The sequence below is a fragment of the Maylandia zebra genome, linkage group LG20, assembly GCF_041146795.1.
Source record: "Maylandia zebra isolate NMK-2024a linkage group LG20, Mzebra_GT3a, whole genome shotgun sequence".
NCBI classification, from domain to species: Eukaryota; Metazoa; Chordata; class Actinopteri; order Cichliformes; family Cichlidae; genus Maylandia; species Maylandia zebra.
This window is the reverse complement of record NC_135186.1, coordinates 33,368,588-33,382,804: the sequence shown is the minus strand read 5'-3', so window position 1 is coordinate 33,382,804 and position 14,217 is coordinate 33,368,588. Positions and strand designations below refer to the sequence as shown.

General features: G+C 38.0%; 1 protein-coding gene across 1 annotated transcript; it reads left to right on the top strand.

Moving 5' to 3' along the window:
- Positions 1–3,096: 3,096 nt before the first annotated feature.
- LOC143414331 (uncharacterized) lies at positions 3,097–13,259 on the top strand. The gene is made up of 4 exons (XM_076878486.1): positions 3,097–3,288; positions 5,866–6,043; positions 6,296–6,341; positions 10,404–13,259. Exons 3-4 carry the CDS (start codon positions 6,334–6,336, stop codon positions 12,022–12,024), a joined length of 1,629 nt encoding a protein of 542 aa, XP_076734601.1. The 5' UTR covers positions 3,097–3,288; positions 5,866–6,043; positions 6,296–6,333; the 3' UTR covers positions 12,025–13,259.
- The last annotated feature ends 958 nt before the right edge of the window (positions 13,260–14,217 follow it).

The window sequence follows — 14,217 nt, the reverse complement described above, 5'->3', positions numbered from 1 at the left end:
GCAGGGCTCTGTCCTTCCATGATGGTTCCTCGTCTCCCTCCTCTTTCTTGGGTTTCTGCTGCCTGAGGTATTCACTGAGCACTCGGTCAGTTGGGGCCATCTTCCCAATGTATTCTTGGATGTTCGTTGTCTCATCCTGGACTGTGGTGCTGACACTCACCAGTCCCCGGCCCCCTTCCTTCCGCTTAGCGTACAGCCTCAGGGTGCTGGACTTGGGGTGAAACCCTCCATATATATATATATATATATATATATATATATATATATATATATATATATATAAAATGTTCTTCCTCTACACCCCCCCCAATTTTTGCACATGTCGAGGAGCGTGTCAGGCTACATTTCACTGTGTGTTACCACGTGACTGATTCATGAAGTGGTTCGAACTTTGCCGCGAGCTATGACAGCAATATAAACCCCTCAGACTCCATTCAAAATGTGGGTGTTTGATGGAGAGTTGCGGTTAGTGAGAGTTTGGAGACAGTTTGGAGGTTTATGAGAGTGAGGAGAGAAAGTCAGTGTGCAAAATGCCACACTCTTCAAATTCATGCCAACTAATATTTTTATGTCCAGTAGGTGTCTTACTAGAGCAAATGAAGCTTCAAGACGCTTTGCGCTGCGGTGAACCAATTGAATGAAAAGCTTCAGTGCTTCATGAAGCTTCATCTGCCCATCACTACTGTAAATCTCTGCCAACAGCCAGAGCTCAAGTGGTACATTTTTGTGTAACCTACCTACCGTTCTAACAGAAGTTGAGGGGGACCCGCATCAAGCTTTCATGGAAAGAAATTAAAAACACCAAATTGCCCAACTTGGACCAAGCACTCGCAGCTTCAGGTTTGCTGAGGAATATCTAATTGCCCCCACCTGAGCTTATGAAAGGAGCAAAGACCAGCTCCACCCACCAGGGGCGGTTCCCAGACTCAGGTCTCACCTGTCACAATATGATTTAAATTCTCACACACAACCTGTCGAAAGGGGAGGGAGACATGCTGCTTCCAAATACAGCACATTTCATTCATAATGATGTAAATCCAAGCCCATTATGTATTCATGATTTGAATCCTGGGTTGTGTGAAATCTCAGAAATGCACTCTAGACAAAGCAAATCTGTGAACTAAGGTGTAGGTCTATTAGGTTATGTTGGGGTGATCCTTGGGTTGGGGGATGGGTGTTCATACTGGAGTGCAAAATTAAAACCAATGGAAGATGGACAAGAAGTTCAAAGCCATCAGGTGCTCAGTTTAGAAAAAAGAGAAAAGAAGAGGAGGAGAAACGAGCAAAAGATACAGGTAAGCAGATGTGTCATTGGATAATGGCAGGTCATCCTGAAACAATCAGAGGCAGAGGGAGTGTTCGCCCGGGGCGCCAAACAGGCTAGGACCGCCACTGTCTGTTCACAAGTTTCTGGATTTCTTTTTTTTAATAAGAAAAAGAGTGAACTTTATTTTTCCATGTTTGGCAATTCACATTTTGTTGAACTTGTAACTTTTTTGAAGAAGTGGTGCAGACTAATGAAGCAGTCTAGGGACAAAAGTTACAAATAGTTATTTGAAATGAAAGTTGTTTATTTAAAACTGAAAAAATACTGAAGGATTCATTGTGAATGACTTTACTATCTAAATAAAGTTGAAGCTAGGCTTGTCTGTCATTGTATTTTTTTAAGATGGGGCGTGAAAATATTCCTTCCTGCCATGTGGGGAATGATATAAGAAGTTGAGAACCACTGGGTTAAAGTGAGATTTAGCAGGTGAGGAAACCCTAAAACTACGAGTGCTAAACAAGAAGAGTTCCCAGATGGTGCAGTGGACACATGTGTGACTCCTATGAATAAAGTATCTTTCGTTCAGTTTAACGAGTGAACCGTCAGCTCGTTCAAACACACATTAAAATCTGTTTGGCTCAACACCACTGAACAGAGGCAGCAATATAACATAGCTAACATTAACAGTGCAGTGAATCCTGCTTGTGCCGTGATATTCAGGACTGCAAACTGAGCAGCATCACTGACTTACAGCTTGTTGTGTTTGTGGATATATGACTGACTTTAATCATCCATAAAATGATCACATTCTCTGTATGATTAAGGTCAACTTTTTAAAGTAAAGGCTTTAAGCTTTTAAGTTGACGCTGAAAGTGCTAAAATCACTAATTTCACATACCTTTGCCGACATGAGGCCAACAGTGATGTTTTAATGTTCTTTGTTACTAAACATTTGCACATAAATAGGCGACATAATATTCAGTACTTTTAAAAGTTTACTCTTCGGCTGCCCCACTTCAGCCATCCACCTTTTTTTCCAAAAAAAAGGTTCCACAGCTATGAATTTTGCGATAGTTTGGGCCATGAAGGATATACCCGACCCATCCTTCAAATCTGGGGAAATGAAGGATGTATGTGTCAGCCGCATTTGGAGCAGCCTTCGAATTGGGACAGACGCGATGAAGGCTTTCCCCAGTGCCTGTGACCATGCCTTTGACTTGTATCAGGGTAGCCAGCCTCTTGTGGGGTCGACTGCTAAGATTAAGAATTATATGCAATCTCTAGAGTCTTTTATGTATTTATTTATTAATATCTGTTTGTGATACTTAAGATGGCGGTCCCCAACCCCTGGGCTATGGACCGGTACCGGTCTGTTAGTCATTTGGTAGCGGGCTGCGAGAGTTGAGGCTTGGGTGTGAAATTTATGGTTTTCAGGGTTTTTACTTGTTTTTATCACTTTTTAAAATAGTTTTTATCATTAACTTGGTTTCCCTGTGTCTTTTCTCGTGTGTTATGAATACATCTTCTTTTTTTGTTACCAGTACTGGTTTTATTTTGTTGCATTTATCCACGACACCTTAAAGGCCAGTCTGTGAAAATATTGTGGAACATAAACTGGTCCGTGGTGCAAAAAAGGTTGGGGACTGCTGACTTAAGATATTACATTATGCTGTAGTTCCTGTAAAGGAAGATGCACCAAAACCAGAAAAACCTGCTTCAGGAAGAGGTGGAGCTACATGTAAAAAATGAAGTAAACTGAGCTTTATGCACACAACACTCCTGACTCCTCCCACTTGCTGCACAAAGCCACTGAGTATAAAATGGCTGATTCCTGTAAAGGGAGAGGCAGGAAACACAAATAAACAGCGTCAAGAAGAGCTGGAGTAATACCAGAAAAACAAGGTAATTTTCCAGAAGTTAAAGTAAAAGTGAGAGAGAGCAGCAGCAGAGCAGCAGTCAACTCCTGTATGTCTCTAAAAGAAGATTCACTGGAGTCCATCAGGTTTCTTTCAGCAACAGTGGTGAGTGCAGCTGAACACTTTTCCTGTTTCTACACAAATCTTCAGTGCACTCTGTTCACTTCATGCTGAATAATCACTAGGGATTAGAATCGAAAACTGGTTCTTGTAGAGAAAGATCTAATTCCTTGTTAGGCTGTTTGCCTATTGATCCAACCAGTTCCACTTGCACTTGAGCTACAATCAACTGATTTCAATTTGTGTGCAGGAGGAGGAAAATAACAGCACAGCTTGCAAACTGGATATGGACATTACTTTTATTTTTATTGCACAAAAGGAAGAGAGCGCAATGGTAAAGTGGAAGTTGTATTCAGTACAGAAACAAATGCATCATACCGTTAACACAACTTTGGCTCTTAATGAGCATCTGCCCTGACATCATGCTAATGCTAAGCAAACCAACAAGGTTAGTGTTAACATCATGTTTAACATAACTGAGCTTTAAGATCCCTCTCTTAAAGCTCAGTGAATGCTGACGTCAGCCCATCAGACAGACCCTAAACTTCAAAAGGTAAAAAAAAAAAAACCCCAGTAATGAGCAGTCACTGCAGCCTTTGTTTCTACTTGTTCATGTTTCTACAGTTGAATCACTGTGGAGATCATTTTAAAGTCTCTTAGTGCTGGTTTTCATCTTTGTGTTATACCTGAATACTGTGAAAAACACCACGTGTGTACTCATTATAGTAGGAATTTGTGTTGGTGTTTGGAACTATAGCCTATATGTTTATACTATTCACTGGTAATTGTGTGACTGTGGTTTTAGGACATTTTACAAAGTTATATGAAGGTAATGTAACAAGTAGCATACTGAATTACTTTCTCCGGCGAGTAAGTAATACACTGCATTGCTTTATTGCTTTTCAGACAAGTCTTCTGTGTAATATGCACAATGCATTATAACCATAACACTGATCACAAAAAAGAGCAGAAATACCTCCAACATGCAATTAAGTTGCACAAATGTAATGTCTTTGCAGAGCAATGGAGAACTGTGTGAGAATTTATGTCACATACGACTAAAAGTTTAAGTTAACTTTTTTTTTAGATAAGAAAAATTTCAGGGTTAACAAAATCATAGTTTAGTGGCCACCCGAAGCTTTTAGTTTGGTGCAGAAAAAGGAAATCCTGTGAGTTTCTTCTGAATTTCACCCAAACTCCTGACTCCTCTCACTTGCTGCGCACATCACTAAATATAAACTGGCAGATTCCTGTAAAGGGAGAGGCAGGAAACACAGACAAATAGCTGCAAGAAGAGGTGGAGCAACACCAGAAAAAAAGAAGTTCAAGGTAATTTTAGAGAAGTGAAAGTAAAAGTGTGAGAGAGCAGCAGCAGAGCTGCAGTTGAGTCCTGTTTGTCTTGTTAAAACCTCCCAATTCTTTTGATCTTTGGGCTGAAGGAAGGACAATACTCGGTGTATAAATGCTCAATCAACAATCTTTTATTCCATACAAATCTTATTATTCCATACAACACTTTTGAGCATAAACCGTCCGGAGAGTAGCGCAGGATGGTGTCCGCCTGAAGTGTCTGAGCATTCCTCCCATTCTTATAGCTTCAGCCCCCCTCCACCTAGTCATAAAACCTAAACATTCACATTGTTTCTCTCTCTCAGTGAGCCTAAGTTATGACCTTGGCTTCCTGTGCAGTATGTTCTGTTCTTTTCTAATCAAACAAATAAGGCGATGACTCAGTATGTCTTATACCTCAGCAGTATAATGCATCATAAAACAATATCATTCATTCACAATAAATCAGCAGTCTAATGTAATACAAATCAGTTTAATAACTGTAATAGTTATCACCTCTTCTAAGTCAGGAGAATAATGCAAACTAAAACTACATAATGATTTCACCATCTTTAATTAGGGGTCTAAGATAATATAATAATCTCACAGTCTCTAAAAGAAGACTCACCGGAGTCCATCAGGTTTCTCTCAACAACAGTGGCGAGTGCAATTTCCTTTTTCTACACAAATCTTTAGTTCACTCTGTTCATTTCATGCTGACTCACCACAATAATAAGAATTTCACACAGGTTTCATGTTAGTTATTTATATTTTTACTGTCACATTACTTTTTAAAAAATGTAAACGTTAATTCACTTTTACTTTTGTTTATTTCAGTTATCAGTATTGTCCAGCCCATAATTGAGGACCAATCTTTGTTTGACTTGCATTTCAATGTTATGGAGCACTGGAGACTTTTTTTTTTTTCATATTACGATTAGTACTTAACAATTTATGTACACACACAAGAAACAAAAGGATGGAAAACCACAAAGCAAAATTCACTGTAAAGTAAACCATTGTATATGTGTCACTATTTCCAAAGGCCCCTGATTCTGCCAGTCTGAAAAACAACCCTAAACTACAACTGAGTAATTGCTGTTTCAAAAAGTCTGCATTTTCAGAATTGTCCAGATGATTGGTTTAAACATAGTAATTGTCACATGTTAAATGAAAATTTGCAGTAAAATATGTTAGTGTGTATGTGCCGAAAGTTTACTTTCTACAGTTTTATTTTGCTGCAGGTCAACCTAATTTTTCCTTGGTTTCCTTTTTTTTTTTCTCTGTGTACAGGATGATGAGCAGTTCATTGGTTCTTTTTGTTAAAATGTGAAAAGAAAAAGTGTGACACAAGCAGAACAACAAAAGAAGATTACTGGAGAAAGGAGAATTTGTGTGGTCTCTTCTCTGCTGAAGACTGTAAAAACACTGAATGCTTGCTGCTAGTCCTTAAACTGAGCCAACAACACAGGTAAAAATCATTTCAAGTGTAAGCCATTAAAGTTTTCAAGACGGTAAAAAGGTGATTTCAGCAAAACTAATTTATCTTGTTGCCTTTACCAAGACACTGTAGGTGTTGTTCCTCCGTAAAATATAGCTTAGTGAAATTATAGTAAATGTAGTTGTTATTAATGATAAAATTCATCCAATACAGACACCTTTCAATTAATATCTTGTAGCTGACTGAACTGTTTGTTTTTGTTGTTGTTGTTTTTATCTACAGGCAATTGTTGCAGAATAAAGCTCCTTTTACAAGTTATCATGACAATGTGAGTAATATGAGATTAATTAAATCAAATCAAACCAATTTATTTATATAGCACCTTTCACTGGATAAAATCCACAAAGTGCTTCACAGTAATATAAAAACAGAAATACATAAAATACATCAATAATCAAACATACAGCACAAATCTAATTAAAAGCCAATCTAAATAAATGAGTCTTAAGCTGCTTTTTAAAAGAATAAATACAATCAAGGCAACGTACTGATGGAGGGAGAGCATTGCACAACCTAGGGGCCACCGCTCTAAAAGATCTATCTCCTCTGGTTTGTGGGACTACCAACAGCCTTTGATTAGATGATCTCAGGCTGTGAAAGGGAGCGTGGGGTTCTAAAAGTTCAGAAATGGAGGCAGGGGCATCACAATTCAAAGCTTTAAAAGTCAGTACCGAGATTTTAAAACTGCCTAATTATAAGTCCTAGAGTAACATGTACAAAAGAAAAGGAACAGGACCCAGAACTGAACCCTGCAGTACCCCATATGTCAGATCCTTAGAATGTGACATAAACTGATTTGCAAAAACACTAAAACATCTGTAGGAGAGGTATGACTGAAACCACTTCAAACCCAGACCGGACACACCGACTACGTCCCGGAGCCTGTTAACTACTAATCAAAGTGGGCACTTTGTTTAGCAGCAAACAATCCATTTTCTAACACTTGTTTGGGCAGTAATGTAAGCAGAGATGCCCAGACAACTGTATGTACAAAAAACAAAAGTATGGAAACTTTTGCTGTTTAAAAAAATATCAATTTAAAGAGTAGTCCTGACGATTGGTCTAAACATAGCAATTATTATATTTTAAATAAAATTTTGCACTAAAACATATTAGTATGTATTTTTTAGTGTCTTCCAGGGCGACACCAGTTAGACATGCCCTATCTTCCTCACCTAGGAGTACCCAGCAAGCATCCTGGTCAAATGCAATGGCTCAAATATGAAACCCACTCCTATTTTTAAACAAATACTTAATTTTTCTTCTGTAATTTTATCACTGAACGCCACCCAGTGCATTTTAAGTATTGTCAATATTTGATTGATTTTCAGACTTTCAGCTGTCACTCAAGGGGTTTAACAAAAGGCCTATTCCTTTGTTATTTCATAACATTCTGCAGATAAAAGATCTAGAGTTGATTGCAAGCATTAAACTTGCATTTGCTATCTCTTTCCACTTGAACTCACAACATGAAAAAATCGTTGAAATTCCTGAACAGTTAATGCAATTATTTGATACTTACGCAATGATACAGGTAAGAATATCCGAGAAAACTGATCTGTACTTCTAGAGCTGTTCATCTAGAGGTTACTTTTTCAGTAGGAATTATGTTTTGTCTCTCGTCCAAATTACTTCTACAGGACTCTTGGATGAGTTCTCATGACTAATGGTTATTGGCCATTAGTACAGAGCACGGACTCAAGATAAATGTACTTTTGATAAGATTGATGAAATGTTTCTCCCACTCAAAACACTACATCCAGAAGCAAGCTGGGTGTCTGCACTTCAATTATACAGGGAGTGCAGAATTATTAGGCAAATGAGTATTTTGTCCACATCATCCTCTTCATGCATGTTGTCATACTCCAAGCTGTATAGGCTCGAAAGCCTACTACCAATTAAGCATATTAGGTGATGTGCATCTCTGTAATGAGAAGGGGTGTGGTCTAATGACATCAACACCCTATATCAGGTGTGCATAATTATTAGGCAACGTCCTTTCCTTTGGCAAAATGGGTCAAAAGAAGGACTTGACAGGCTCAGAAAAGTCAAAAATAGTGAGATATCTTGCAGAGGGATGAAGCAGTCTCAAAATTGCAAAGCTTCTGAAGCGTGATCATCGAACAATCAAGCGTTTCATTCAAAATAGTCAACAGGGTCGCAAGAAGCGTGTGGAAAAACCAAGGCGCAAAATAACTGCCCATGAACTGAGAAAAGTCAAGCGTGCAGCTGCCAAGATGCCACTTGCCACCAGTTTGGCCATATTTCAGAGCTGCAACATCACTGGAGTGCCCAAAAGCACAAGGTGTGCAATACTCAGAGACATGGCCAAGGTAAGAAAGGCTGAAAGACGACCACCACTGAACAAGACACACAAGCTGAAACGTCAAGACTGGGCCAAGAAATATCTCAAGACTGGTTTTTCTAAGGTTTTATGGACTGATGAAATGAGAGTGAGTCCTGATGGGCCCGTGGCTGGATTGGTAAAGGGCAGAGAGCTCCAGTCCGACTCAGACGCCAGCAAGGTGGAGGTGGAGTACTGGTTTGGGCTGGTATCATCAAAGATGAGCTTGTGGGGCCTTTTCGGGTTGAGGATGGAGTCAAGCTCAACTCCCAGTCCTACTGCCAGTTTCTGGAAGACACCTTCTTCAAGCAGTGGTACAGGAAGAAGTCTGCATCCTTCAAGAAAAACATGATTTTCATGCAGGACAATGCTCCATCACACGCGTCCAAGTACTCCACAGCGTGGCTGGCAAGAAAGGGTATAAAAGAAGAAAAACTAATGACATGGCCTCCTTGTTCACCTGATCTGAACCCCATTGAGAACCTGTGGTCCATCATCAAATGTGAGATTTACAAGGAGGGAAAACAGTACACCTCTCTGAACAGTGTCTGGGAGGCTGTGGTTGCTGCTGCACGCAATGTTGATGGTGAACAGATCAAAACACTGACAGAATCCATGGATGGCAGGCTTTTGAGTGTCCTTGCAAAGAAAGGTGGCTATATTGGTCGCTGATTTGTTTTTGTTTTGTTTTTAAATGTATATTTGTTATAGATGTTATATTGGTTTCACTGGTAAAAATAAATAATTGAAATGGGTATATATTTGTTTTTTGTTAAGTTGCCTAATAATTATGCACAGTAATAGTCACCTGCACACACAGATATCCCCCTAAAATAGCTCAAACTAAAAACTACTTCCAAAAACATTCAGCTTTGATATTAATGAGTTTTTTGGGTTCATTGAGAACATGGTTGTTGTTCAATAATAAAATTATTCCTCAAAAATACAACTTGCCTAATAATTCTGCACTCCCTGTATCTTGGTGTTTAATTTAAAATCCACTGCGGTGTTGTTACTGAAGCAAAATGACAAAAAAGTGTATTCTTGTAGACCAGAGTGAGAACCAGAAAATAATGATTATATAATATGTTGTTTGGCGGAAAATAAATGTTACTATAGCATGTAGTGTAGTGCAATAGAAGACAACTGCAGGGTACAATTCTCTTTTTGTTCAACTTACTTCACTGTCCAGAATGTTACAGTTATGAATGACATATTTCATTAATATATGCTCTGGTCTGTTAAATATTAAAGCCTAGATAAACAGCAGCTGATTATTTAATACAGTTGACTCTGCAGCAGTGCCTGACACAGAACACATGGAAGACATCAAATATCATAGAGGGAAAAAACAGAAACATAATTTTCAATGCAAATATGGCAGTGATGAAATGTGCCTTTAGCTTGCTTAATCATGAAGAATGAACAACAAATGAAGCTGAATGCAGAGTTTGAAATAGAAGTTAATGAGCCATACAAACACAAAGAGTCGATTTCTACTGGGATGTGGGGACTGTTTTTTTTATGAAGCAGCTGTCTGCTGCCGATTGTGTGAGGAGACCTGTCACTATCCTGGATGCACAATGGCCTGGAAACCAGAACACTGTGAGGCCCTGATTAAGCAAGTTTACTGATTTAGAAACAGTTTTCAGATTATTCTGATAGATTTGAGAGCCTTATAATATATTTATTCTTTCTGGTCTCTTTAAACGTGTACATATCCCAGCAGAATTTTTTTTGTCCTAAAATGTAAAATCAGTGGCGTGCCATTGTATTATGTTCATGCCTAAGAGCAATAAAAGCAGGTTTATGTATTATTGTAGGGGATACCTTACAATATAGAGTGTCTTCAGGTGACTGTTGTTGTGATTTGGTGCTGTGTAAATAAAATGGAATTAAAAATTGAAACAGTAAGAAAAACTGCCCACCCACTTAGCACTTACAGTCTAATGATGCTTCTGCTCTGTTGTATTTCTTTTATGACAGGAATACTGGCTCATCAAAGTTCAAGCACATTATTTCAATGTGTGATAGGGTCTCTGAAAGACCTCCTATTCGCTATAGGGTAATGGCAAAGACGGACATGAGTGGACCTCTGAAAAAAGTTACTTTTGGTAAAAAACATCCAGAAAAGAGAAATAAAACCATCTTACTTGTGGGAGAAACAGGAGCAGGAAAATCTACTCTGATCAACGCTCTGCTCAACTACACCATGGGAGTGAAGTGGGAGGATGAAGTCTGGTTTGAGATCGTAGAGGATGAGAGGAGAAGTCAGTCAGAAAGTCAGACTTCAGATGTGATCGTGTACGAGATCTTTGGTTTTGAAGGTAAAACTCTGCCCTACTCTCTGACCATCATTGATACACCTGGATATGGAAGCACCAAAGGGATTGAACGTGATGTCATCATCAGTCAAAGATTATTTGACTTGTTTCGATCGCAGGATGGAGTTCATGAAATTGATGCAGTTGGTTTGGTAGTGAAGGCAACTGAATGCCGAGTGAGTGACCGCCTCCTGTACATCTTCGATTCAATAATGTCTCTGTTTGGAAATGACATAGCGAAACACATTGTTCTCCTCATCACATACTCAAATGGAAGAAGACCTGAAAATGTTTTTCAAGCTCTTAAAGCTACAAACATTGAATGTGCACAAAATGAGAATAATGAGCCTGTTCACTTCCTGCTTGATAACTACCAGCATGAAGTCCGGAATCAGCCAGGATACCCTGATGCTCCAGATAAAACATCAGCATGTGGAATTGCAAAGTTAACAGATTTTCTGAAAAATACTGCTCCTCAAAAACTGGAGAAAACTGTGGAAGTTATAAAGGAACACATCAGACTGACAGCCTGCATCCAAAACCTGCAAGACCGCATTGAGCTGATCGAGCTGAAACGGAGAGAAATCAAAGAGATTCAGCAAGCTGTGAAGAAGCATGAACAACAAATGAAGCTGAATGCAGAGTTTGAAATAGAAGTTAATGAGCCATACAAACACAAAGAGTCGATTTCTACTGGGATGTGGGGACTGTTTTTTTATGAAGCAGCTGTCTGCTGCCGATTGTGTGAGGAGACCTGTCACTATCCTGGATGCACAGTGGCCTGGAAACCAGCACACTGTGAGGTCATGAAAGGAGGACGCTGCACTGTTTGTAGCAGGAAGTGTCTTGCATCAGCTCATGTAAAAGAAAAATGGAGATATGTGAACAAGGTAAAGAAAGTTAAGAAAACCCTGACAGGTGTAAAGGAGAAGTATGACAAGAACAAAGCAGCATCTTTGAAGGCATCTGCGATTTTGGATGATCTCCAAAAAGAAATTGATAATCTTGAAGCAGACAAGGAAAAGTGGATTGACATGGTTTTCCAACATGTTGAAACACTCAGTGAAATTGCTTTGAAAGTTGATTCAGTGTCCACTTATGTCCACTTGGACTACCTGACTGAGAAGATGAAAGAAAATGGAGACACAGAGAAGTTTCAGAAGCTGAAGGGAAAGATATGTCAGGTCAATGAAGCAGTCCGCAGTGGGGTGAAGTATGCATATGATGGCATGTGTAAAAGATTTACAAAAAATAAAGAAAACAAAGAGGGCACTAACGTGTAGGTTCCCTAATCATCATATTTGAATGTGCATCACATCTGCAGATGTATTGTAGTTGTTTTTGGGGTGGGACAGAGAGAGATTGTAGTCTCCCCCAGCTTACCTCTCATCACATCTGAGGCAGGATAAAAGGTCTTAACATCCAGCCTTTTATTTTAAAAGTAAAAAAAATAAAATAAAAGGCTGTAGAAAAAATAAAATAAAAATCATAGCACTTTTAAAAAGTGCTATGATTTTCTGTATCACTTTTAAATGTGCTATGATAAAGTCTATATGTGGTTTTGCTAATAGTCATCTTTAGTCCTGATCAAAGATATAATCAAAGTACAAGTCTGATAAATATGTTAAATGAGAAATTTGTTTAAGTAATGAAAATTATTGTAATGTCTGAAGTTTGTGTTATTATCTGTCACCAACCCATCATTATATACTATATAATGATGCGTTATATCATTATATATATAATAATAATAATATATATATATATATATATATATATATATATATATATATATATATATATATATTATATTTTTTAAACTTTCTTTTGGTTTATTTCTGTTTTTAGCTTTTAGCTTTTCTGTGAAGCACTTTGTGATTTTTGTCTTGAAAAGTACTATACAAATAAAATTTTACTTACTTACTATATATGATTCTGAATAAGAGAAATTGTATTATGTTGAATCAAAGAAGTTCACTGTTGAAAATTCCAGCAGAGACATCAGAGGGATCGATCACTGCCCAAAATGTGGACTTGCAGATTTTGACTTTTTCTCTGCTCATTTTTGCTATGTTAGGTTATAAATTCAAGATTCAAGGATTTGTATTTCAATTGTTTTCCTGCTTGATTACAACTTCTAAGACTTTCCACTGTTGTCCAGTCGATTGTAAACTTGAGAAGATTTGGATTTCCACTGTATTCCTGCGATAATTAATATCAAAAGGATGCTGCTTTTCTGTTGGATTGTTATGCATTATCAGGGACTGTAACATCTAGTCCTTTTTACTGAATCAACACAGAACACTGAGATAAGCAGCGCTGTATGTGCCCATCTCTTCTGGAATCTCTCTCCTTTCAAAGACCAGAACACACTGAGCTTTAGATCAGAGTAGGTTATTTTGATTAGTATAAATCAACAAATTTAATTCTGTGGGTTTTGCTTTTGTTTGTTTGGACTTTCTGGCTTTTGCATTGCTCCTGCTAAATTGATCTAATAAAATATCCTGCATTAAAAAAGTCTAAATTGTGAACATTGCCTTTTTATCCATTTGTGAAACAGTAAAAGTAAAAATTAGAATATTAATAAAGCATAAAGAGGTCTTACAGTTTGCTTCACCCTTTTAAAAGTAACAGACCTTTGGGGATTAGTATTCCAAGCCACTAAATTAAACCCATTAATAGTCCAGGAGCACTGATATAAGGCATACGTATGGCATAGAAACTGAACATTTAACAGTGTTTCCTGAAAACCCTCTCTTGTCTGATCATTTCCTGATAACATTTAAATTTACAATAATTGATTGTGGAGAGTAGACTTTATCACAGTAGATGTCTTTCTGAAAGCGCTGTAACTAAGTTTAAGAATGTAATTCACCCACTATTAACACCTTCAATGCCCTGTACCAACACAGAGCAGAGCAGCTACTTGAACGCTAATCCAACAGAGGTCAATTATCTTGTTAATAAGATAAAAAAAATAAATAAAATAGAGCCACAAATCAGAAGTACCTGACTCCGTGGTATAATTCTCAAACACGTACCCTAAAGCAGATGACTCGTAAGCTGGAGAGGAAATGGCGTGTCACAAATTTAGAGGATCATCATTTAGCCTGGAGAAATAGTTTGCTGCTTTATAAGAAAGCCCTCCATTAAGCTAGAACATCTTACTATTCATCACTGATTGAAGAAAATGAGAACAACCCCAGGTTTCTCTTCAGCACTGTAGCCAGGCTGACAAAAAGTCAGAGCTCTTTTGAGCCAACCATCCCTTTAACATTAACTAGTAATGACTTCATGAACTTCTGTACACATAAAGATTTAACCATTAGAGAAAAACAAATACTCATAATTATTTTACAGATGAACAGAACAGAAGAAGTTTCCTCAGGTAATTCTGGAAATGAAGGAAATAGACACTTTGCAAAGCAGTGAATTTGTAAATAGCAGACAAAATGCTGCAGAGAAACATTAAGAAG